The sequence below is a fragment of the Zootermopsis nevadensis genome, unplaced genomic scaffold (assembly GCF_977971745.1).
Source record: "Zootermopsis nevadensis isolate Lab colony 2312 unplaced genomic scaffold, Znev_1.0 Znev_ptg000026l, whole genome shotgun sequence".
NCBI classification, from domain to species: Eukaryota; Metazoa; Arthropoda; class Insecta; order Blattodea; family Termopsidae; genus Zootermopsis; species Zootermopsis nevadensis.
The window spans coordinates 1271782-1298448 of record NW_028259158.1 but is presented as its reverse complement, the minus strand read 5'-3'; the positions used below and the strand labels follow the sequence as shown (position 1 = coordinate 1298448).

At 37.0% G+C, this 26667-nt stretch overlaps 1 protein-coding gene and 2 pseudogenes across 9 annotated transcripts in view; 2 read left to right on the top strand and 1 right to left on the bottom strand.

Annotated features, from left to right (window-relative positions):
• Positions 1 to 1498: 1498 nt before the first annotated feature.
• On the bottom strand, positions 1499 to 6951 carry LOC147872555 (transmembrane protein 11 homolog, mitochondrial pseudogene; annotated as a pseudogene).
• LOC147872554 (protein argonaute-2-like) lies at positions 3230 to 12321 on the top strand. 8 transcript variants are annotated; one of them, XM_087356233.1, is made up of 7 exons: positions 5095 to 5913; positions 6064 to 6148; positions 6288 to 6412; positions 6814 to 7006; positions 9245 to 9361; positions 11551 to 11735; positions 12168 to 12321. In XM_087356233.1, the coding sequence occupies exons 5-7, from the start codon at positions 9339 to 9341 to the stop codon at positions 12278 to 12280; spliced, it is 321 nt and encodes a 106-aa protein (XP_087212359.1). In that variant the 5' UTR covers positions 5095 to 5913; positions 6064 to 6148; positions 6288 to 6412; positions 6814 to 7006; positions 9245 to 9338; the 3' UTR covers positions 12281 to 12321. The 8 variants fall into 8 exon arrangements, with proteins under 8 accessions (XP_087212358.1, XP_087212356.1, XP_087212355.1 ...); XM_087356232.1 differs by lacking the exons at positions 5095 to 5913; positions 6064 to 6148 and adding an exon at positions 3230 to 4743; XM_087356230.1 differs by lacking the exons at positions 5095 to 5913; positions 6064 to 6148 and adding an exon at positions 4812 to 5050.
• A 5065-nt stretch (positions 12322 to 17386) lies between these two features.
• LOC147872553 (DNA polymerase alpha catalytic subunit-like) overlaps positions 17387 to 26667 on the top strand; it is a 32526-nt pseudogene continuing 23245 nt past the window's right edge. The window contains exons 1-9 of the transcript XR_015537147.1: positions 17387 to 17489; positions 18995 to 19173; positions 20556 to 20738; positions 21679 to 21953; positions 22039 to 22164; positions 23449 to 23619; positions 23833 to 24187; positions 24962 to 25084; positions 26369 to 26458. The product of XR_015537147.1 is annotated as a DNA polymerase alpha catalytic subunit-like (transcript). The remainder of the gene's footprint in view (positions 17490 to 18994; positions 19174 to 20555; positions 20739 to 21678; positions 21954 to 22038; positions 22165 to 23448; positions 23620 to 23832; positions 24188 to 24961; positions 25085 to 26368; positions 26459 to 26667) is intronic.

The window sequence follows — 26667 nt, the reverse complement described above, 5'->3', positions numbered from 1 at the left end:
GGTTATATGTTGGGAGTGGAATTCCTTGACACTCTGACCATCGAATAACTTTACGAGACACAGATATTTCACCTCTCATCTAGTAAATTAATTAGCTAAAAATATAGAATGTAGGCTTCCCAAAATATAGAATAGAGATTCTAATCCGTGTTAGCTGAAGGACATAACAACAAAACTTAAGACTGACAACAGGAAGCATCTTACGTTGAGACAAACAAAGAAAAAACAATAAGAATACGTAAAAGATGGCGATGATCGCCCTGATGATGGAGGTATTAAGGACCTCTGAAACGTTGGTGGACATCTACCAGACTACATGGCATAACCCAGAAGACAACCATCTTCAGACTCACAGATGTTAAAACCTCAAATTCTACAAAAATATGCAATTGTGTAACAAATTGACCGAGTCAGAATACAGAACGTGTTCGTTACATATGGGGGATACTAGTTCAATAATGTGGGAAAAATATACGTACGTAGATCCGTGCTCTCCCTCTCGCTGAAACAGGTAGCATCGACATTGTGTTAGGGTACCAACTACAGTTACTGTGATGTGGTTATCTCCCATGTTGTGTAGCTTAATCAATCTTTACAAATGTTTGTCAGGCAACGGTGCATATCATTACCATTGTAATGCAGGTGCGGAACCAAGCCCCAAATAGACTCTCCAATGTTTCATCGTCAAATGACCATTTGCATTTCTAGTGAAATCAACAAAGACTAGACTAGTCTGGGGCCATTTCAATGGATATCACAGCACTAAACAATGTTCTGTTCCTAAGAGGTCTCTGTGGTTTTGTCTCTCCGTATCATTCACCTCCGAAAGTAGATCTACAGACAAAATTTCGATGAAAGGGGTATTGTACGTTAATGCATTTACAAAGTCACAGCAATAAAACAGAAATATCTCACAACCAAGAAAAAAATTAAAAAGCAACTTCTTGTTATTGAATAAGCGAACTCCAAGCCGGTTTGTAGAGCATCTCACTTTAAGATTACAGCATAAGACGCACTTGAAAGACATGTCTCAATCCCCCGTCCCCCCAATTCAATAATTTAATCTTTAAAACAAACCGAGATTAAGGGATTAGGCCCACATGCAATCTTTTTCTTGAACTTGATAATAAATTGTCTAATGCGACCACAAATTTCAGTCTTTGTAATATGTACGGATATAATGTACTACATTTAAAGTTATTCTGGACCATAGTCAAGTGATAGTAGTTATTTGATAATTGTAATGGGTGGCTACTGATTAGTCCAAATGTAAGAACAAATATTTTTCCTACCATAAATTTTCTTTTGTTGTAGGAATGGATGTAAGGAAGTTACAATTCTTCTAAAGAAATATTAACAATAAGTTCGTATATATCATCCACGTTGTATATAAGATGTACAGAACTTTTGACCAGCTGAAGGAACAAGCTCTCAACTCGGTCAAGGACAGTCATAATTTTAAAACACATTATGAATAAGGATTAGGATGACAGTGATGTACAAATGTTACAACAAATATATTTCTTATTAAAATCCTCATAATATGAACAATAAGCACGAAATGATATACAGTGGATTCCAGTTAAGCTTCTGACTCTGTAAGGCATTAAATTTTGTTTAACTAAATTACATTTTCATGGCATTCGAGGAATAGCTGCAAAATGGCTCATATCCTATTTAAGAGAGAGAATACAAAAGGTTTGAGCAAAATCACACAAAAATCTATCAATTTTTTAAAATTGGGGAACACTTTTTAAACTTGAACACAACCTCCAAATATATTGTAAGGTTCCCATATGCAAATATGGCGGAAGGAGGGTATCTTGCTGTGTGTTCTGTTGATACAATCTTTTGTGATATTACATGTCTGTGGAGTAAATAAGACCATCAATGATATGTATAATAAATAAATAATATTTCATATATTTGTGTATATATTTAAATCTATTTAAGACTGATGTGGTGCATTAACACTTACAGTAGGTCTTGTGACTTTCATATGTCGTCTATGGTGAAGGATTATACTGCACTGTGTATCATGGAATATTGTCTTGCTGTATGATCTATGTACAAGGGGAGTTTGAAGAGTAATAAGATTGGCAACACTGCTCATCTTCAGTGGCCTTGATCGAGATGGTACATGTGGTGTTTTGTTTCATCAAGTGTGTTTAGCTATTAATACAGATATTATCATTTTTCAAGGCGTGTGTGTCTGTAAATCTCTTTCACTAAAATCCTGTTTTGCAATGGTGGAGCAGAAAGACATTTGATGTTTTAAGGCAGAGATGTGCTATAGAATTTTGTGTGAAGCTCAGAAAAAGCGGTGAAGAGACGTTAAAGGTGTTACAGAATGTGTATGGAACAGAAACAATGAGACGAGCTACAGTGTTTCAGGTGTTGAAACATTTTAAAAATAGAAAGAGAACGGTGGTTGACGGCGCTTGAAGAGGGAGATTAAGCACCATCACCTGGAAATGTGATGCTGATTTTTGTTTTGACACAAAAGACTAGCTGCTACCCTGCCTAATGTGATCCCTATGTTAAATATTCATGTTCCCTATAAAGACATAGAGCAGAATCCAGTTACTTAAAGTAAAATTCTTCATGTATAATATGCTGCATCAGGTAAACATGGGATGTGACGTGTCAGATTCAATGTAAAGTAACTGGATTCTACACATCTATTTTCTTTGTCTGTGAAACAGATTACTTTCATTTGTAGGGATCATAAAGTCGCCATGCACAAAAACCAGCTGTGATCTGAGATACGCTTTTATGAAGAATTTTCCGTCTTGAGTCATCTCGCCGAACTAAAACAACAACAGGAGATGCTGGCGCAAGAGTACTAAGAAGAGGAAACTTTGAAAGCCTATCTTGGATCTTGTTCAACCTGGTACTGACAACAGGGGTGAAATTGCCATGAATAGTATACAGTCCAGTGCACAGCAATGACAGCGCTGCCAGTGGAGTACATACATATGGGCAGTCTGTCAATACCAATCCTGTTGCAATGGCACCTATTCCTGAGAGAAGTGCTGTTTTGTGTAGACAATTACCAACAGCAATCCAGCGTGATGTTTAATCCCACATACGGTTCGACAAAAATTATGCTGCAGCCTGCCTCCAAGGCACGCTCCAGCTCCAGTTCAAATGTTTCATGTGCATTTTCACTATCATACACTTCACGTATGATGGCAATCTTAGAGGGATCCAATTCTCTTGTCAGACCCTCCTTCCCTTAAATTTATCTTTCCTCTCTCCCTTTTTATTTTTATTTTATTACCAGATTTTGTTATTAGTCTACTGTAAATCTGGTTTTTAGCCTATTTTATAACATAATTCAGGATTTTACAGTATTTAATATAGAATGCCCTTGTTTTGGGGTGATAACTGTTCCTGCTGTAGATATGACTCCTCTTACATTTGCAAGATATTTTTAATCCTTGGCAAAATCCAATCATTTTTTTTTTATTTTTCCTATATTATTATATTTATGATTATTACGAGGTGCGTGTTAGTATCATGATGTTTCCCATGCTTGCTCCATATTAATACAAATTACAAGTATCTGATTCTGTCACTGCATAAAAGTTTTATTTCAATTATATATATTTTAAGAACTAGAATTGACCTCATTTTGCAAATACAGTCGATTCCGGTTAACAGGGCCGTCGTTTAATCGGGGCAGCCGTTTATTTGGGACAAAGTGTTCCAGTCCTGATGTGTCCCAATTAACTGGAATCCACTATATGTCATTTCGTGCTTATTGTTCATATTATGAGGATTTTAATAAGAAATATATTTGTTGTAACATTTGTACATCACTGTCATCCTAATCCTTATTCATAATGTGTTTTAAAATTATGACTGTCCTTGACCGAGTTGAGAGCTTGTCAAAGGTTCTGTACATCTTATATACAATGTGAATAATATATACGAACTTATTGTTAATATTTCTTTAGAAGAATTGTAACTTCCTTACATACATTCCTACAAGAAAAGAAAATTTATGGTAGGAAAAATATTTGTTCTTACATTTGGACTAATCAGTAGCCACCCATTACAATTATCAAATAACTACTATCACTTCTAGTTTGTGAGAAAATACAGTGGTGTTGATGTAAACCACATGCTTCTACTGGATATTTATATTGTCAAAAATGTTCAGATTACTCAGAAATATTTTTGAAAAACTTTTTTACACGCTGTTCTTATTCTGACTTTCGTGTCACATTTCTCCAATCTGTCATCACACTGCTGTTGTAATGGCTGTATATGCCCTTGAATGATCTTACACATACAACATCAAGTTTAAGAATTATGTCACTGCTTGCATATGAGTGTTTCAGCTTCATCCAATTATATTGTAAGGATAAAACTGAAGAGCAGGGAGGCAGTTATTTTCAAAGAAGTGTTTAAATTGGTCTGTCACTATTACTGATTGAAACTATTAAGTATGGGGAGAAGGGCAAGACCCAAGTTTACTAAGTAATGGGAAGTAAGCCACATGAGCAAAGCCTTCAGATTCACATCTGCAGATAGCCCAATTGTTTGTACGGCTCACTCTAAATAGAAGGCTTATAAAATTCAGAACAGTGGTCCCGTGCACCAATTTCTATATTGTAAAAAAGCCTACTGCGTACAGGCAGACATTAGAAATATTTTAATCAAGAAGGCAGTGATCAGGAGAGCCAATTTGGCAGTTTGAAATTCCAACTAATTTTTGCCAATCTTCTGTAGGCTGTGAGTATATTTGGGATATAGTTCTCTATATTCGAGGAACACAATATTCCTCTGTTGGAAAATCCTGCTTATTTATACAATTTGTACAGTTTGCAGCTACTCAGGCTTTCTGCTTCAAGAAACCATCTAATGTTGGCTACCTTGGTTTTCGTGGTTAGTTATGTATCTTATATCAGTCATGAAGACTTCCAAATGTTGAATGTAGTGATGGCGTTCAGAGTTTCTTAAATTCCTTGCTCCATTTTGTGGTTTTGAATTTATATCAGTATCCAGAATGGCGAGAATAAATGATGAAACATTGAAACAGGTAAAATTTTCATTACGTTTCCACACGTAACTATAACCTATTTGCTTCGAATACATTCTGAATTTAATTACCTAATTCCGTCCTGTTATCGGCATCTCAGTATGCCAAATGACAAGATTTGTTACATGTTTGCCATGTCATTAACAATTAGAGTAGAGTAGAGTTTATTTACATTCCATACATCCTTCTTAGGACTCAACCAAAGGATGTAGAACATGTCATTTCATATAATAAACATACACTTCAGAACTTTCAACACAAGTACAAGAACGTATTTCACATACCAATGTACATAAATTTCAGATTCTGCAATACAAGTATGAAAAATAATTTTACAAATTAATATACATAAACCTCAGAATTTTAAATATAAATACAAAAGTTGCTTTACATTTATATTTATATTATGGATATAAAGCTTAAACATTTTCACTGTGAATGAGTAGATGCTTTTTCAGATTACTCTGATCAGCGAATGATTTGTTACATACATCACAGGAATATAGCCTTTCACCACTGTGCGTACGCTGGTGAGTCTTCAGGTTATGCTGATCGATGAATGACTTGTTACACACATCACAGGAATATGAACGGTCCCCATTGTGTATGCGCTTATGCTGCTTCAGTGTACTTTGACGAGCGAATGATTTGTGACACAAATCGCAGGAATATGGACGCTGGCCATCATGTAATAAGCATTCTTCTTTCGCAGGACTCTAGCAAACAAATCGGATCTTCAAAGTCTAGAAAATTTTATTCTATTGTGTGCTGAACATGCATTCGCGTTCACTGGGCGTTGACTGTGACGTCACAACATGGCGGATATGTTTCGTCAAATTCTTTGAAATTTAGAATTAATATAGGTATATGTGCTTGCGTTTCAGATTTTCATGTATTTATATTTATTTATTCATTGACAATGTTTAGGTGTTTGAGAATGTACTACATACCGAAATCCTGTATCATTTCTGAGGGAGAATCTGTTAATTTTTTTTTTTATCGGGTGTTCGTAGCATGCCTCACAATGCCACAAGGAAGACCTCAGGCCCTCGTGCGATTACCTTGCTTTCCGAGGAGGTGTACGGTTATAGATTCAGTGTGAGTGACTTGTATGTCTCAAAGAGGAGTTTGAGATGAGGGGATGTGCTGAGTGGCTACTTTCATGTGAACTGTATCTGTAGTGTGTGTGGACTGGTGTCACACGAAGACATGGCAGACCAATTTGTCTGAATATCAGTGTTTCAGAAGATCAGTTGTGTGCGTGATGGGGAAGCAGCTTATTTGGAGTTGGAGATGTGAAGAACCAGACAGAACGAGGCACCTGGAGCGTTTGTGACTTGGATAAGGAAGTGCAGTATTCAGGTATGTTAGAGAGTAGAGTTTATTTACAATCCATAGATCCTTCTTAGGACTAAACCAAAGGATGTAGAACATGTCATTTCACAAAATATTCATGAACCTCAGTACTTTTGACACAATTGGAAGGACGTTTCACATATCAATGTACATAACCTTCAGATTCTGCAATACAAGTCTGGAAAATAAGTTTACAAATTAGTTAGTCAATGCTTTTTGATGGTAATAATCTCTTGTTTACTCTTAAAATAATGTGAAACCTATAAATACACTCTGTGAGCAAACTGCAATTTCTTAATATTAAGGCAGATAGTACATGTAGTTACCATTGGGCTTTAGTCAGTTGTTACAGAACAAGGACTGCATTAGTACAAAGCATTTGATAAAACATTAAAGGTTTCTTGTAGAAACCCCTGTATGGAACATCATTAGCGTGTACTTTTCTGCTCTGCTGGCTGGTTGGGGTGGAGACTGTAGGAAAGGAAGGTGGACCCACCAAGTCGGAGGAATCTCCTACCGGTGAACCCCGGAAGGTCGGAATCCATGATGGCGGCATTCTATGGGCAACATTACGACCGTCTGCTCCTCAAACAAGTACAGGTATGCAAAAGTAATTCTGTAAACTGTCTTTAAAAGGTCGATTTTATGGGTGCCAGACTCGGTATCTCATTTCTATTGAAAGACATAGCTTATGGGGTATGTGAGATGAAATAAATAATTCTGTGACATAAGAGTGGATATAAGTGTCCTGTTATTACCTTCAGGTTTTCCAGGCAAACTTTGTGTACATTTTTCATAACTTTTCCTGTCCCACTGTCTTGCATTCTGAATTTTTGCTTTGTACATGACTTGAACACACATTTAGTTATCATGTTCATAAAATGAAACTCACGCACCAGACGTCAAAATTGGGTGATTAGTACTTCTGCTGAATATTTGGGAGGTTCTTGGTCCAAGGCCTAGCTATTGTGGCTTGAGATTTTAGTAATTCTCTTCAACTTCTCCAGGTAAGTGCTGGGATAGTGTTTTAAGACAAGGCCATGACTGGTTACTTCAACTTCCTTCACAGTTCAAAATTCTATATCTTCTCATTCAGCACTATATTCTCTATATAAACTGTGCAATTAAAAAAGTGTTGTTTAATGAGCAGCACAAAACACATTCATTGTGCCAGTATTTTCTTACCTACGTTGGACTATTTCAATGTTGGACACCATTGCATAAATTTATTGAACAAATACTACAAGTGACAGTACAATGAAACGACATACAGATGAAAAAGGTAACCTTCTAGTTTGCATCACGGTAGAGGTTTACGATATGGGAGACATTTACCACATGGCAAACATAAAGGCATTATTTAAGTTCTTGCATCACCTTGTCCAAGGTGTCACAATTTGCACTGAAGCCTGGATATGTGTATTTAATTCATGAAGTATGTGTGGCAGAGGAGGTTAGTAAACTGTATCCTTTGCATAACCCCATTAGTGTCAGGTCAGGGGTTCTCGGAGGCCACGTGCAAGGCAGGTTTTCATAAAGGTAGCCACCGACTTCCAAACGCCAGAGTTGCAGTACGCAATCCTGCCGGAACTAGGAATCCTGTTGTGGAAAATCTTCTGACAGTTGTGGCATTAACCACTATTGCAATATGATGAGATACATGATGCCTGTAATTGTGCTTTATGCAAAAAAAGATCTGACCATAAACCTTTGTTCTGGATAAATAGCGTGTGGCTTTTTGGTACCCCAGATCTGGACATTATGTGTGCTCACACATCTAATCAGCAGGAAAGGTGTGGAGAACCTGTGGGGTGTACTCCCCCTTGGGCTCTCTCACCAAGCTTCAGTCCATGGTCTAACCCAAACCTAATCTTGTCCTTGAAATTTAATTTGTAGGCATCTGTCTGGCATGTTTTTCAGCAAAGATCATGGTTCCGTGTATCTCTTATTGTATGAACTTTTTATGTTCTGCCATATATGTTGAGAAGGGCTGATCATAATTTGTCATGGAGTGAATTATGATTAGAGGCCATTTCATATTCATACATGTCAAGTTCTCGTAATGAATATTACGAACGATATGAATGTTTGGACTCAACCCAGCATAATGTATTAAGTTACTTTGTTGTTATAGTAACATCAGAAGAAAGTATGTTCTGTGGATGGAAGTGAATTAGTGAGCTCTCTGAAAATTAAGTATTGCATTTCTGTGGTGTAGTCTGTAACTGTATCACTTTTGCAGATTAAGAGGATAAATATGTGAGTGTGTGAAAAGAATAGTTATAGCAAATGGAAGGATCAATTACTATTCCTATATATGATTAAGGGGATAATGTTAAGCAGTGTGTGGTGTAGAGTACACTTTTGTAACCTTTGTGTCTTTCAAAGAGTATTACTTTTCAATTTTGGTGTTGCTTTAACATAAAAATGAGAATGTGAATTATGTGATGAAGTACAATATTAGTATTTTAACAACTTTATATTTTAAGATGGCTGTCTTCTGGGTTGTTCGACTGTGTGGTCTGGATGATGGAAGAAGCAAGGACCTCTGAAATGTCAGTAAACTTCTACCAGACTACATGGTGCAACAACACAGAAGACAGCCATTTTCAGACTCACCGCTGTGAAAACCTCAAATGCTACTTAACTTTGTTGGTTTCACACACATATTGAATGTAGTGTAATATGTGGTTGTTGTGTTTTATATACAAAAGTATTGTGGGTTGCTTCGATTGAGTACATACTTAAGTAATGTATGTATCTTTGACATCCTCAAAATTATGCATAATTTGTTGTTGTTCAAGCTACATATTTGAGTGTGTTTTGGTTTTATTTCAGTTGAGGTCAGTGAGATTCAATGAAGACCCATGTGTCAGAGAATTTGGTCTCTCTGTTGGAGGAAAGTTTGAAGAAGTAAGTGCTCGGATCCTGGATGCTCCGAAGTTGGAATATGAAGTGAGTACATTAATTGAAACTTCATATAGTGGGTGTCCTTGTAAACATTGTTCATTTTTCAAGGACATATTATATTCAAGCATTTTATTTTTTGGGGGGGGGTTATTACACAAATATGTTTAATGTAACTTGTAGTCTTTCATCACATACAACAATAATAATTCAGTTATTATCACAGATGTATGTTTTTGAACAACATGTTTCAGTATAATAGACCATCTTGAGGCTTCCATTTTACAAAATATAAAATATGTGAAACAGAAGGTCACTGTGTAATTTTGATTATTATTGTAGAATAGTTTGCTATCAGTAGGTTATAATAAAATTTTAAAAATATACAGGCTAAAAATATTTTGTTGGATCCTGCATTACAAGTTTTTACGAGGGTCGCTCATTAAGTAATGCCCCACATTTTTTTCCTCAGAACATATTTATTCAAGATGGCTCAAATTTAGTGACAATATAAATCAATGTTTCCTTTACACATACTATTTTTCCATATAGTCCCCATCAACTTGTACGGTTTTACGCCAGCGTGGAACAAGTGCATGCATGCCTTGCCGGTACCAGCTCTTGTCCTGTGCACGTAGCCATGTCCTCACTGCTTGAATCACGCTCTCGTCATCTTCAAATCTTGTTCCGCGGATAGCATCTTTAAGTGGCCCAAAGAGATGGAAGTCGGAGGGTGCCAGATCTGGACTGTAGGGTGGATGGGGTAGCACCGTCCAACCCAATTTGGTGATTTCTTCCCGGGTTCTCAGACTTGTGTGAGGGCGTGCATTGTCGTGCAGGAGCAAAATTTCTGCTGGATGCTTGTGAGGCCGAACTCGTCGAAAACGTTTCTTGAGGGTTTTCAGGGTCCTGATGTACGCGTCTGAATTGATGGTTGCACCTCTTGGCATCACATCCACAAGAATGACCCCATCACTGTCCCAAAAGACAGTCATCATGACTTTTCCGGCGGAGGGAGATGTCTTGAATTTCTTCTTTCTCGGTGATTGAGGATGATGCCACTCCATTGACTGCCTTTTTGTCTCTGGCTCAAAGTGGTGTATCCAGGTTTCGTCACCTGTAATGATCCGGGACAGAAAGACCTCTCCCTCAGCATCAAAACGCTCCAACAATTCAGAAGAAATCGTTTTCCTTTGAATCCTGTGGTCTGCTGTGAGACTTCGTGGAACCCATCTTGCGCACACCTTCGAATATGCGAGAGCCTGGATAATTGCAATCACACTTCCATTGCTGACTGAAAGCTGTTGGGCCAATTGTCGAGTTGTGATGCGCTGATCCTCACGAATAATGGCATCCGCGCGGTTCAACATGTCTGGAGTGGTGGCTGTGGCAGGACGCCCAGAGCGCGGCAGATCACGGAGCTCGGTTTCTTCACTTCCTGAAGCTTTAACTCTCTTAGTCCAGCGACCAACGGTGCTCCTATCGACTGCACAGCTTCCATACACAGCACACAAACGTTTATGAATGTTCACCACCGTTTCTTTTTCAGCAACAAGGAATTCAATTACAGCTCGTTGCTTGTAATGAGAGTCGTTCACAGACGCCATTTTAACAGTTCACTACAGCTCCGCTATCGGTTGGAATCATTTGAAACTCCGTACACGAACGCGGGAAACATCAAATCTCAAGCATGTAAAAGTACACTTTTCTATCTTCATTATTGGCTGAGAAAAAAAATGTGGGGCATTACTTAATGAGCGACCCTCGTATATATTGCGAAACTTACCTGGTATTGTTGAACATTAAAGAAACATGCCTTAATGGAAGTAATACTTTTTAAAAATTAAATGGCACACAATATTTGAAGTGCCTGCATATGAGATGTTTGTGTCACCCCAGCTTCAGACGTTGTTGCACCACGGCAGTGTTACTGATAGTAGGAAATTAAGAAGTAGGTGGGGTGTCCTTTAATGGCATGCACTTCATTTTAGTTTCATGAAAATCTTTCCAGAGAGGGAAGTAGACTAAAATAGCACAGATGATGTTAAATCAGATGACTTGAAATACACTGTTCCAAGAATAGAATGATTAATAATTATCATTAAAGAGTGACTATTCAGTTGGAAAAGTAGTTATTGTCTTCTGTTTATGTAATACTACCACTGAGTCTATAGTCATTTATCCTATTCTTTCCATTTCATTAATGGTTTTTGTATATTTCAAATTAAAATTTGCAGGCGTTTTGGAGAATTAATGCAGAAAACAGGGAAGAATTTTGGGATGAATATTGCACGTCCATTGCAATCACGAAGTTTGCGGTTTCTAGCAAGGGACACATCTGAATTGCAGGCATTCTTCACTTCAATGAAACAGAGAGTTGATCTGATTGTTGTTGTGATTCCAAATGTGAAAAACAGTTATGGTAAGAGGTCTATTGTATGAATAAAGCACTCTTCCACCCTTGTTTAAATAAGAGGTTCTTTGATTAACTTTTGTCTGTTCAAATGTTTTGGTCTGTATGGTGAGGCTAGCAGGAACTGAATTAATAATTATACGCTTTAGTGTTCCGTGTATGTATATAATTTTGGCTGGTACACATTTTGAATATTTTAATTTTGCCTGATATAACCTCAAAGTTTGGAATTGTCGACATATGAACATAAAGATTACTGTCGTACAGGATGTTGTGCTGTATAGTCTGGTAGAACTTTACTGACATTGCAGAAATCTTGCCATGTAAATAACTTTCACCTAGGAAGTTCTAATTAAGAAATGTGTTCTCTATTTTATTATAATTTTTGTGGTCTTCTTGTTTTGTTGTATGAATTAACATTTGTTTTCAACTGTGTTGTAGCCAAGCAAATTGCAGAACTGAATGTTGGAGTCTTAACTCAATGTATAAAGTCAATAACAATGCAACGTATGAATGAAGCTACATGTTCCAAAATTCTTCTGAAAGTCAATTGAAAACTGAATGGAGTGAATCACACACTTTCATCTGTGTCAAGGTAAGTCTCATTTATGAAGTAACTTTTAGCATATTATTACATATTTACATAATATTTAACCTAAGGGATCCATAACTACAACCATAAGATTTAGTTCTATTTGTTGTACTTTCTCATAAACGTCCAGTTAATTTTCCTTTCTGACTGAAGTAAATACGAGGGTCGCTCATTAAGTAATGCCCCACATTTTTTTTCTCAGCCAATAATGAAGATAGAAAAGTGCACTTTTACATGCTTGAGATTTGATGTTTCCCGCGTTCGTGTACGGAGTTTCAAATGATTCCAACCGAAGCCGGAGCTGTAGTGAACTGTTAAAATGGCGTCTGTGAACGACTCTCGTTACAAGCAACGAGCTGTAATTGAATTCTTTGTTGCTGAAAAAGAAACTGTGGTGAACATTCATAAACGTTTGTGTGCTGTGTATGGAAGCTGTGCAGTCGATAGGAGCACCGTTGGTCGCTGGGCTAAGAGAGTTAAAGCTTCAGGAAGTGAAGAAACCGAGCTCCGTGATCTGCCACAGCCACCACTCCAGACATGTTGAACCGCGCGGATGCCATTATTCGTGAGGATCGGCGCATTACAACTCGACAATTGGCCCAACAGCTTTCAGTCAGTAATGGAAGTGTAATTGCAATTATCCGGGCTCTTGCATATTCGAAGGTGTGCGCAAGATGGGTTCCACGAAGTCTCACAGCAGACCACAGGATTCAAAGGAAAACGATTTCTTCTGAATTGTTGGAGCGTTTTGATGCTGAGGGAGAGATCTTTCTGTCCCGGATCATTACAGGTGACGAAACCTGGATACACCACTTTGAGCCGGAGACAAAAATTCAGTCAATGGAGTGGCATCATCCTCTATCACCGAGAAAGAAGAAATTCAAGTCAACTCCCTCCGCCGGAAAAGTCATGATGACTGTCTTTTGGGACAGTGATGGGGTCATTCTTGTGGATGTGATGCCAAGAGGTGCGACCATCAATTCAGACGCGTACATTATGACCCTGGAAACCCTCAAGAAGCGTTTCTGACGAGTTCGGCCTCACAATCATCCAGCAGAAATTTTGCTCCTGCATGACAATGCACGCCCTCACACAAGTCTGAGCACCCGGGAATAAATCACCAAATTGGGTTGGACGGTGCTGCCCCATCCACCCTCCGACTCCATCTCTTTGGGCCACTTAAAGATGCTATCCGCGGAACAAGGTTTGAAGATGACGAGAGCGTGATTCAAGCAGTGAGGACATGGCTACGTGCACAGGACAAGAGCTGGTACCGGCAAGGCATGCATGCACTTGTTCCACGCTGGCGTAAAACCGTACAAGTTGATGGGGACTATGTGGAAAAATAGTATGTGTAAAGGAAACATTGATTTATATTGTCACTAAATTTGAGCCAACTTGAATAAATATGTTCTGAGGAAAAAAATGTGGGGCATTACTTAATGAGCGACCCTCGTATCTGAAACTGAACATTAACTACATTCTGAGTAATGTTTTGAAATTACACTGTATTTACCACACGAAAAGATATTGTACTGTTTATTTCCAATTTCCAATTAAATACTTAAGTCAACTTTCCCTTTTTGATACTTTTGCAACTGCATAGATTATGTAGTGTCAAGTGGTGGGATGATTGTGGGTTGGAAAATGATTCGGAAGTGTTCTGTAGGCTATTTTTAACGTAAAATACAAAGTGAGCCACCTGCTCTGCTGCAAATGTGAGTAAAACTTTTTTAAGGAAACTTGGACATGAGCTCATGTATTTCTTCTCTGGAGAGATGTAGTAATGTTTTTGGGCATAAATAGTTGATTTTAGTTAAATTTTAAAATGATTTCTACCTCGTGAACAGAAGGCTTTTTAACATGAAAGTCCAGTTTCAATCCCAAGACAGTCCATATGTGGTAGTATTACAAATTTTGCACTGAGTACTTTGTCTTCTTTCTGCCACTCATTATTTGATCAATGCCGTCTCTGAGGTGTGTATCAGACCCTGGGCTGTTCATTTAATTTGTGCACAATACCTCTCATCACTTTGTTAGTCATTACTGCTTTCCAGTGCCACTTTATTGCCTTCGAGTACCCTCTTTCAGTGCCATAACTTCCCTTCAAGTACTTTATATAAGTGGAAAGTACCTGTTTATAGCCTCCACTTATTACATTCTGAAGTGCTGCTCTTATACGTGAAGATCGTCATCCAAATACATGTCATACCCTTGAAAGCTTTGGAAACAAATGAGAATCATGTAGTGCCACATTAAGTGTAATAATCTTCACTGTTAGAAGTGTGTGGCCGAACATTATTGTCTTAATACATGACGCAGGTCTCCTTCCACAGGTAGCACATTGAAGTTTTAAAATACAAGATTTTTATCATAGGCCTTCCAATTTGGTAACCTTGATTCATTATTTATTCTGGATGAACAGTCTGATTTGAGGTGGTTGTGCTTTGTGCTGCCTTTACCACACAGTGTGCCATGAATTGCCATCCCTTTTACAAACACCTGTGTAAGTGGCAACAGCATTTAAATATCTGCAACATAATATTTATTTGGAGTCTTGTATTTTTAAACTCAGCGCATGAAGTAACAGAGCCTCCCCAGTAATGTGTGTTAACATGTGTCCATATAATAGCATTGAGATTACCTTTGAAGATATCCGTCTTCTGGGTTATTGCGCTGTGTAGTCTGGTCGATGTTAACCAACGTTTCAGAGGTCATACTGCCTCCGTCATCAGGGCGATCTGATGACGGAGGCAGTATGACCTCTGAAACGTTGGTTAACATCAACCAGACTACACAGCGCAACAACCCAGAAGACGGAAATCTTCATACTCTGATGACGGAGGCAGTATGACCTCTGAAACGTTGGTTAACATCGACCAGACTACACAGCGCAACAACCCAGAAGACGGAAATCTTCATACTCACCGCTGTGAGAACCTCAAGTCTTACAGAGATTACCTTTGTTTATGTAACAAAAATTAAGTGTGCTGTAGTGGCAGCTTACAGCTGGCTTTATGATTAAAACTAGTATTTTTTTTGATAACGAGTGATAGAGTGTTCCTTTGTTCTCAGGCCGCCATTCTTTGAATCTCCTGTAATGATAGTTGGAGCTGATGTGACTCATCCTTCACCTGATCAAAAAGATATACCCTCTGTTGTTGCTGTAAGTATGTGCATATACAGTCTGCATTCTTTTTTTGAATCGAATTCATCAGATTTATAAGGGCATTAACATTTTGATTGGTTATCAAAAATAAAGAGTTTTCCCTGTGAATAAAACTCTGGCTCATATTTGTGGATAAAATTTTTAAGTTGTTAGGGAAGTCACTGCGAAAGAAACGTAAGCAAGCGGACAAACATAAAATTCCCTTTCCCTTTAAAAAAGAATCTTATATGCAACTCTTAGTTCGGCAGAAATGTGAGTATCTTCTTGGAAACAGAGTTAGTGAACCTCTTAAAGAACTAGGACAGAAATATATCGAATGCTGCTTCAATGTATTTTAAAATATTTGAATATAATATGCATTTATCTGTTTATCATTACACATTTTATCTTTTAACGCCATGTGTTGGCATTTAAATGGTTACTTGGCCACTTAATTTGCAGTAATGTTATTTTTCTATGTTAATGTTGATGTTTATTTGTGTATATTATCCAAAAATAAAGTTTGAAGATCAGAGATTATTTTGTTAAGCTCCTTGATGGTGCAAACTTTAACTTGAAGGCTAGGTTATTTAAAAATGATCATAAATATTCCTTGATGTTGCACAGAATGTGTGCTGTCTTGTCTCGTGTGACACACTTGATACTCAAGTGTAGTGGATTAGAAATGAAACTGACGTTCAGCCATGCCGCGCATGTAGACTCATTGTGATGATAATGCACTGCATGCAACTTTATGGATGTTTTGTATGTGTAAACTATACGGAGAATATGTTGTCAGTGTAAAATTGATAAATTACAAGAAGATTTAAAACCAAATACTGATAAATGGTTTTGCAGTATAGTGAATGAAGATAGGTTATCCAAAATGGAATTGAAATTGATACCAAAAGGTCACTATGATAGGCTTTCCTCCAAGTTCTTGATGGTCATTGCACCATTGCTCCATTCATAATTCCTGACGAGGTAGGCCAAACTAGCCAGGATGTAAACATAACCTTGGTTATGAGATGGAACTTCATTTCAGACCCAAACTTTTCTTTTTAATTTGATGATGCAAGAAGCAAGTGTGCAGTAGATGTTATACTTTGTTAGATCATCAGGGGGTCTTGCTGTGATATCTGTAGAAATTCTCTTATTTTAATCTAATCAACTTTTCTGTACCTTTTGCAGGTGTGTGCCAGTGATGATCCAAAAGCATTATTCAAATACAACATTCAGATTCGACTGCAGCCTCCGAAAGTTGAGATCATTTAAGACTTGGAAGCTATTATTAGGGACCAGCTGTTGTACTTCCGTGATGTCACACGTTATTTGCCAAACAGGATAATATTTTATAGAGATGGTGTCAGTGAGGGAGAGTTTGCAAAGGTATATTTCAGAGTTACAGGATTGAGGGGAATTAAATAATGAATTTATGACTCCTCAGGTTTGGTGACAATATACTGTGTTCACCTGATGTTGTGCTGATAATTTACAGCGCAAATAGTTTCTGTGATCTCTGATAAGTGACAACACGAGTAATAATGTTATCAGTCTTCCGATAGTTATGCTATAAAAAATACGGAACTTCATTAAAGTGTTAGCTAGTTTGTATGGCAGTAAGAGTAACCAGAGCCAGAGGTAAACAATGTTCAGCCAATACCAACCATTGTAAACCGATATAAACTATTGCATAACCTCAATCAACTACAGAACATATCATTAGAGCAAAGAATGGAAATTATGCACAGGACTGATGACAGGAAAATCAAGACCAAAACGAGAAGTAAACATAAAGTGCTTATCATTGGAGATAGTCACGCGAGAGGATGTGCCGCAGAAGTATCTCATAACCTGAACGAACATTTTGATGTCTCAGGCCTAGTGATACCAGGTTCGAAATTAGAATCTATCACTAATATGGCAAAGAAAGAAATTGCAACACTGACCAAGAATGATGTAATCGTGGTGTGGGGAGGTACTAACGATATTAGCAAAAATGAATCATCCAAGGGACTTACAAGTATTTCTAATTTCGTACAAAGTAGAGGTCATACAAATATTGTAATATTGAGTGCACCCCAGAGACATGATCTAGACACAGCTTCCTGTATAAACAATGAAGTATAAATATTTAATAGGAAACTACTCAAGAAATTGAAAATCTATGACTATGTATATGTAGTAGAGAAGAATTTAGATAGAGACCACTTTACTCAACATGGATTACATATGAATAGACTCGGGAAAGAATCCATATCGAAGATAATATCAGAAAACATAAAATCAATAAACACACAGAAAATAAGCTATTTTCCAAACACTGACTTGCCACATTGTAGCAAAAATCTCACGGGTAATATTTACAACATAAACAAAGTCCTTGAAGTTTAAATTATTCACTTCTCCACTACTTGGTATTTCTCTAGTATGCACGTGAGAAAGATGACTCTTAAGGTTGACAAGTTCTGTGAAGCTTCATTCGCATACAACACAACCCTATGGTTTCTCCCCGTGTGGGTACGATAATGCCTTATCAGTTTTTCTCGCACTGGAAACTACTTTTTGCACCTATCACAATTATACGGTTTCTTCCCGTTTGTGTATGCGTTTGTGCGCGTTGAGATGTCCACCCTGAGAAAAACTTCTATCATATACTTCACAAGTGTAAGGCTTCTTACCTGTATGGATAAAACTGTATCACAAGATTTTCTTTCTGTGAGAAATGTTTATTGCATACTTCACATTAGTAAATCTTCACTTGTGTATGAGTGCGATAATTTTTCTTCAAATCATCATTCCTTGAAAAGTTCTTGTTGCAAACATCACATTTGTACTGTTTCATTTCTATGTGTGTTGTACGATGCGCTGCGTGAGAACTTTGCATTACACACATTGCATTCAAAGGCTTCTCACCAGTGTGCATACGGTAATGATTTTTGAGAGGTTTGTACCACTGGTGTTACCGATCAGGCATTCGCGTTTAGTGGGCTTTGGCTGTGACGTCACAACATGGTGGATAAGTTAGAATTAATATATGTATTTGCAGATAAGGTAAAGTGATATATAATTGTGCTTGCATTTCAGATTTATATGCAAAATACAATTGTACTTATTGTCAGGATGATATTACAGGACTTAGGATTAAATGTGCAGTGTGTGCAGATATCGACGTATGTCTGCAAGTAGGCCATGCTCGCAGTGGGCAAGAATGGTTTTAATTGGAGAGAGGGGCGGAGACCTCAAAACTGTTTTCATGTGCTGTTGGTGGTGCTGTGGTATGTTGGAAAGCTTGAGGTCTGCGGCATATCGTAATTCATATACATGAGAAAAATGGTCACAAAACACTTCATAATCACATGTCTATTCATGGTGGTCTTCTGGGCTGTGACAGTGTGAACGTGTAGGCAGTCACCAGTGTTTTGCAGAAACATACTGTCTCCAAATGTGCTTATTTATATTTTAGTGGTTCTGTTATATATGCATTAAATAACTAGTAATTTAGTTTAATCAAGCAATGCATATTGTGATCGGCCACCCAGCCAATGTTGCCATCTGATCTACAACGTGAGACATTCAGTCATGTGTTTGGAAGGTACGAACACAAGTTCTCTGGAGCAACTTGTATTGGACCGCAGGATGAAAGGTTGGCATGATGTTAATATGCTCAGGCAGTCACCAATCCTGTCAGCTGGTGAAAAGTCGAGGTAGGTTATAGGTAGGAGTCAGCTCCTGTTTTATTTGTTGGTGTTGCAATCGGAATAATTAACTCTTATAAGCTTATTCATTATGAAGTAATATAGTTAAATATGATAATATTGTTTTAAAAGTAGGGTTTGACATTCTCACGGCAGTGACCTCTGAAATGTTGATAAACTTGTGCTACACTACATGGCACTACAATTCAAAAAACAGCCATCCTCATATTGCTCTCACTTTGAATTTTGTGCAACAATTGTATAAATCATTAGGTATTGGTGTGGTGCATTTTAGGGTTCAGAGGAATCTGGCTGTCAGTTCTAATACTGCTTGTACTAATAGTAGTTGCTTTCAATTCAATTCATTTATTAAAGTGCTTAACAACAGTCAAAAAGGCCAATAACAGCCAAGCACTAACAATACAAACATTACAATACCACAGAATAAAATACAGTCAGCACAGGAAGTGAATAAACAAAAAAATTAGTTGCTCATCTGTTTTTGATACAGTTAGTCTCTGCATACCTACTAGGTCTATCAGAGACTATTCTACCTTTACTGTACAACGTAATTTCAAGGCCAGTCCCTTTGCCAGATGTGCTTCTGCTGCCAATGCAGTCTGCAGGAGCATCGACATCTTTAACAAAGATCGTGTTTTGCTTACGGATGTCAGTCAGCTTTTTAAACAATAATCATCGTTTTTTTGTTTATTCATTTCCTGTGCTGACTGTATTTTATTTTGTGGTATTAATTTTATAAGTTTATTCTGTTTTGTTTTATTTAGTATTATTAATTGAATTACATGACTTAGGTATATTTAATTCATTTACTTATTATTATTATTTTGTAATAAATTAACACTGTACATTTATATATTTAGTTTATTTTTGTTTGTTTTTGTATTGTAATGTTTGTATTGTTAGTGCTTGGCTGTTGTTAAGCACTTTAATAAATGAATTGAATTGAATTGAAGTTCCTGACATTATCCATATCTTGCATATCATGGCATTGTTATTGATGCTTGGAAGTTATAAAGTAACAAGATGAGAGGTCATTGAATTTGTTTATTCTGGGTTTTGCAAAAAAATTAATTGTTTCTATGAAGTTTCACAAGCTATGAAAGCCTCAGAATAGTTTATAATTTTGTATGTGGACTGTCTTTGTTATATGGAGTCATTGGTTCAAATCATATTGTGTTGTAGTAACAACTATTAGAGCACATATCGCTAACAGGAAGTACCTTAGTTCAAGACCTAGCCAGTCCTGGTTACGAAGCTGTAGTGTGATGGGTTTTCTATTCCCCCCTGCCATCAGTATATCTCTTGGTTATAAATTATAGTTGTCAGTAGTTGGTGGAGTACTGTTAAATAAGTCGCTCTGTGTTTCTCAGGTAACTGTGATGAAACCAGAACATGTTGCCTTCTCCTTCCCCTCCGCCACTTGAGGTGATGACATTGAACATGAACATGTGCACAGTGCTCCATCCTACGAGTGGTCACGATTGGTTGCCTGGTTCATAATGGCTTCCATGTGGACAGAGCACCTCCTCATCCTCCATTCCAGCAGCACTTCTGTGGTTAGTATAATCTCTGTTATTAGTTCAGTTTTATTGAACATGTGGAAAGGTATTTTTTATATTTATTTAGTGTTACTGTTGATAAAGTTGAAGTACTTGGAAACAATAGTAATCAGATTTACACTTTGTAATTCATACCTGTCATTGATATGTGTTTTGCTATGAAGGATAAGATCTGTCCATTTCCCTGGTTCACTTTACCGCCAGGGAAAGATAACTTATTTTAAATTTGTGATTTATAGCAGATATGACCGCCACGGTGGTCTAGCGGTTAGAGCGCTGGCCTTGTAATCCTGGGGTCTCGGGTTCGAATTTATAACTTGTGTTGGGCAAGGCCGTGGTCTAGGCAACACGGAGTTTTCCTCCGTGGCATCCCAACAATTACTCCATTCACACACAGAAGAAGGCAATGGCAAACCACTTCTGGATCATCTGCCAAGAACGTATATGAACAGGTCCCAGTCCGAGAAAAGGATGGAAGGATCCTGTTCATATGGACCTGTCGTCAGACAGAACATTAATAATAATAATAATAAAGCAGATATGAGGAAGTATTTTTACTCAGGGGCTGGATAGAACTATTTCTATGAGACCTTAGGCCAGAAGGCCTAATTCTCTACTTCAGAAACTGTTGAAGAGTTACCAGTTTTTCTTCCCGATTGACTGTAATTTATAGATTATCAAGAGACATAAAAATTACTCTGTTAATAATTAATATGGACTTTTTATATTCTGAACTCTTGATTTGTGGTCTCCAAATTGTACTTCTTATGCAGTGAGTCTCACTTGACTTTGTGTTTAATTGTAGATATAATAAATTACCATAATAATTAATGGGCCACTTGAATTTTTCTAGAGGCCACAGTTTTTTCACCCCTGCCTTTTAAAGATTAGAAATCGTTGCAGAAATTGAATCGTATGATTGTAAACAGTGAAGGCGAATTTATATTATGCTCTGGTACTCGACCATCGGACGTAGCTCGGCCATTTGACTCCACTGCTGCATCAACGAAGTTAGAGAAGGTGGACACTGAACGCGCACTCTTGGGGTTCTTTCTGGCAAAACTACACAAGTTTGACCCTGACCTGAATGTGGGCCATGATTTGTATGACTATGGGTTGGAACTCCTTGTGCATCGCATGAATATTAACAAGATCCCACAGTGGTCCAAACTTGGTAGACTGCGCAGAGCTAATATACAGAGTGGAAAGGTACTATATTTTGTTTATTCCTAACCTAAGTCACTCATTTATCAGAGGATTGTGCTGTGGCAAAGAAGTCATCATTTGGGACATTAATCATCATTTTCATTTTGAGAAGAATGTGATGTGTGGGCATCTAGTTTGTGATGTGAAAGTATCTGCTAAGGAGCTGATAAAGTCTCGAAGCTACGATCTGGGAGCAGTATACATATTTAGAACTGTTTTCATCAAGGTTGATGTAAGAAATGCTTTGTTTTGAATTGTCTGTGAAAGAGAGAGTTTAATTAGATTTTAACAAATGCTTTTCACACTCTAGCACAAGAAAAGTACTCCTTATTGATCCATCCATATTGTTGGAACCCAAGGCTGTATGGAATAACGCATACGTGGGTATTTTTTAGGCATCCGATCATCCAGGCAGATTTGATCCCAATTTTCTCGTGCTGATTGTTAATAGTTGAAATTTAATGGGGTGAGCGATCGCTTCCGTAGTGATGATGGAAGTGTTATGGCCTGTATAGAATCAACATAAAATGCACACTTTACAATGCTTATTTTGAATAATATTTGTTTTAATTAGTGATGTAATAAACTTGCTTTGCACTTTTCCCCTTGAGATAATTTTGAAGATTATAAGTTGAAAACATTGCATATGGAAAATCAATTACATCCTTTGTGTGTTTGGGATCATGAAAATGAACACTATACAAGAATACGCTCTGTCTGTTTGAACATTATAAAGGGATTTCATTAGTATTAAAAATATATTAAAATAGGCCGTCAATCACAATATAAGATAATTAAAAGATTAAAATATCATTTTACGTTCCTTATCGAGTACTCGATTTACATGTGGAACATTTACGACATGTATCGGCTATATATAGCCGTCATCAGGTGTTATGTTATAAACTTTTTAACTGAATTACTGATATTTAGTGATTTTTAGTTTTCATTTTTTCTTATCATGTTCTCGTCCTTTATATTGTATCTTCATGATAAGAAAAAATGAAAACTAAAAATCATTTAATATCAGTAAAAATCAGTAATTCAGTTAAAAAGTTTATAACATAACACCTGATGATGGCTATATATATAGCCGAAACATGTCGTAAATGTTCCACATGTAAATCGAGTACTCGATAAGGAACGTAAAATGATATTTTAATCTTTTAATTATCTTATATTGTGATTGACGGCCTATTTTAATATATTTTTAATACTATTTAAATAAATCACAATATGACGCATCTACAATATCTTAGGAATTTCATTGTTCTTAACGTATAAGTGTTTTTCAGGATATGGTTCAGTGGAAGAATCTTGTAAAACTATCTTGTTAAAATTCACAGTACAAAGTTTTTTTCGTGTTTACTTTTATGTATTGTTCTCTTTTCCTGTGGTGCTCCATTTTTACTAAGTACTTGACATTTTCATGGCTTTCGGAGTGTTTACGTTTCTCAAGGAGGTCTTCGTAACGTGAAACGTTCATATTTCACGCTAGGTTCTGCATGTGAAAGAAGATGAAAACGTCGATGTGACAACTGATGAAGTGAAACGATTTTATTATGGTTCATCTCGGTCACTTCTACAAATCATCTCGTGCACCATGTAGCATACTGCTTATATTGTTCGACTCCTGTGCCTCTAGCTTTGCAGATCACAAACGTAGCAGGTGGGTTCAACATCATTTATGTAGAAAATTCATGAGACTAAAGGAATGTAGTTTTATCTCTCTCCCTTTGTAGCAGTTCTGTGTGTTACAGTATCACCTTGAGAATAGTCGTAGCCACAAAATTAGTTTGTGGAAATTTATTTACAATTTGCATCTGGAGGATTTGTTTTCTGTTATGGAAGAGTTATGTATCTGTTCCACTCAATGGATTAGGCAGTTTTTCCCCTGTTGGGGGGGGTGGATGCTCAGAAAGGAATGAATGCTTACTGCTACGTGCATTCACAGAGAAGAACTTCATTGTACCTGACAAGCAATATGGAAAGAAACCTGTTCAGAACATGGATGATAGATCGAATGGGCGGCACCAGAAGAAAGGCAGATCTGTGAAGAGGAAGCCTGCATACATGGGAGGTCTTGTTCTGGAGCCTCAGACAAGCTCATTCTGCTTATTGATTTAAATTCGCTGTACCCCAGCATTATACAAGAATATAACATCTGTTTTACCACAGTGAACCTTGGTGTGACCCCCAGCCAGTAACGAAAATGAGGTACAGTTGTAAGTGTTGATGTTTCTTTTTTTCACAATCATTCTTCACAGCATTAGGTTTAGTGAGCCTCTCGGTCATATTAACTTGAAAGTAAATATTACATCATTCAGTTGTTAATGAATATATGTATTTATGCTTCTCCGGTTTCTCCGTGGCATCCCAACAATTACTCCATTCACACACAGAAGAAGGCAATGGCAAACCACTTCTGGATCATCTGCCAAGAACGTATATGAACAGGTCCCAGTCCGAGAAAAGGATCGTAGGATCCTCTTCATATGGACCTGTCGTCAGACAGAACACTAAATAAAAATAATAAATAATAAATAAGTAAAGTTGCTAACTTTTGAGCCCTTACCAGCAGTTTCTTCATCATCAGCATGATGAATATCCAGTCTCCTGACCCACAATCATTTAACTCTCTTAGTGCCAAGTCATTTTGTATAAAATTCAGACTTTTTATTTTGGAAATAACAGAGAAATCTTTCATTTTTGTAAGAATACATTTTGTACACTATCTGCTAAAAGAAAGTGTAATGTTTAGTATACAAGATAATTGATATTGTTTTTGTTACGAATTTTACATTTTAAACTTTGAAACGGAAGAAAAGTTTTTAAGCAACACGTACTAATCCAGTAGGATTTGAGGTTTTCATGGCCGTGAGTCTGAAGATGGCTGAAACAATTTTACATCTATACAGTGCACATTATATGTATTGTGTATATTATTTATAATATAAAGTCAAATTTGAACATGAATGGACTTATATACTTATTGGATAATGTCACAGGAGCTGCCAAGTCCTGGGCCGGAAGCTGGGATCCTTCCGACAGAAATCCGTAACTTAGTCGAAAGTCGGTGTGAGGTCAAGAAGTCGATGAAGAATCCTGACCTTTGCCCAGATGTGAAAATGCAGGTGAGAATTAACAGTTACTCAGTGTTAATAATTTTACTTTTCTGTCATCATAGATGGAGCATCAGCAAAAAATTCTCTCTGTAATGTAAAACAGAAAAAACCTTACTAATATGCTCGTAATACAACCAGCTTCAACATGTTCTTTGGGGCATCAAGAACAGGAATTACTGGTCAAATTTAATTTATTTTAAGATATTGTAGATGCGTCATATTGTGATTTATTTAAATAGTATTAAAAATATATTAAAATAGGCCGTCAATCACAATATAAGAATAATTAAAAGATTAAAATATCATTTTACGTTCCCTATCGAGTACTCGATTTACATGTGGAACATTTACGACATGTTTCGGTTATATATAGCCGTCATCAGGTGTTATGTTATAAACTTTTTAACTGAATTACTGATTAATTACTTATATTGTGATTGACGGCCTATTTTAATATATTTTTAATACTATTTAATTTATTTTATTATTCCAGTATAACTTCTACTTTATTGTACAAAACCTAACATAATATAAACGCCCCCCCCCCTAAGGATTATTACCTGAGACAGTTGATGAAATAGTTCATATTTTGCATAGTTAATTGAAAAATAATTTATGCATCTACAGTAATATTTATGCTGATGATGATCTTTATCAGCGATATAATTTATGAACATATGCAGTGCATTATTTATACTGATGATCAGATGTGTCGGTAATAATTTATCTGTAGACATCGAGATCATTTTAGTTAGAGATTGACTGTCTTCTGGGTTGTTGCGCCGTGTAGTATAGTAGAAGTTCACTAATACTTGATAGATCCTTTGCTGCCTCTGAAACGTCGGTAAACTTCTTCCAGACCACAACAACCCAGAGGACAGCCGTCTTCAGAACGAAATCTGTGAAAACCTCAAATGCTACATCGTTTTAGCTAATTAAGTGAACTGCCTCAACAGTGTTATGTTCTACCTTGAGTAGTTCAGTAGCAGTTTCCAGTTTTGTTTTTCTATGTTTACGGCAGTGTCAGACGTAGATCGATCCCGTCCTGAGCCACACCTCGTCTCTTTAATATTGATTTTAATATCTTTTCCCCTTATACCTGCCTAGTTCTCACCTATACTTGAGTTTTCCAGCTAACATTTTTTATGTTTTTATTATCTTATTCTTGCCCGACACATGTCGAGACCATCTCATCCTACTTGATTTAATCAAAGAATGTTGAACACGTAAATTGTAAGGTTTAGTGAGTGCTGGGGAAGAAGCCACAGATCTTGTACTCTAGTCCTGTTTCAGTGTAACATTCGTCAGATGGCATTGAAGTTAACGGCCAGGGGTTTTCACACTCTCGGTTCTACGCTAAGCCACTTGCAGCGCTGGTCGCGGGTTTGTAGAATGTTGCCTACATGTTAGATGTAGAATATGAGAAAAGCTTTGAATGTAACTGTTCAACTTTCTGCAGTGGTGTAGTTGCTCTGTAGAGGTATTGGCAACATTTGATCTTCAGAAATATTTGTGATTGCTTAATACATTCAAATCTGCAGTCAGGTACTTCTGACCAACTCTTTGGGGTTTTTGCAACTGAAATGTTTATA

What these genes read in the sequence shown, in the direction of transcription:
- LOC147872554 (XM_087356232.1), top strand. Translation starts at nt 9,339, where the DNA reads ATGCTCCGAAGTTGGAATATGAA. An exon ending in CTCCGAAGTTGGAATATGAA is followed by an intron (nt 9,362 to 11,550) that starts GTGAGTACATTA and finishes TAAAATTTGCAG; the next exon opens with GCGTTTTGGAGAATTAATGC. An exon ending in AAATGTGAAAAACAGTTATG is followed by an intron (nt 11,736 to 12,167) that starts GTAAGAGGTCTA and finishes ACTGTGTTGTAG; the next exon opens with CCAAGCAAATTGCAGAACTG.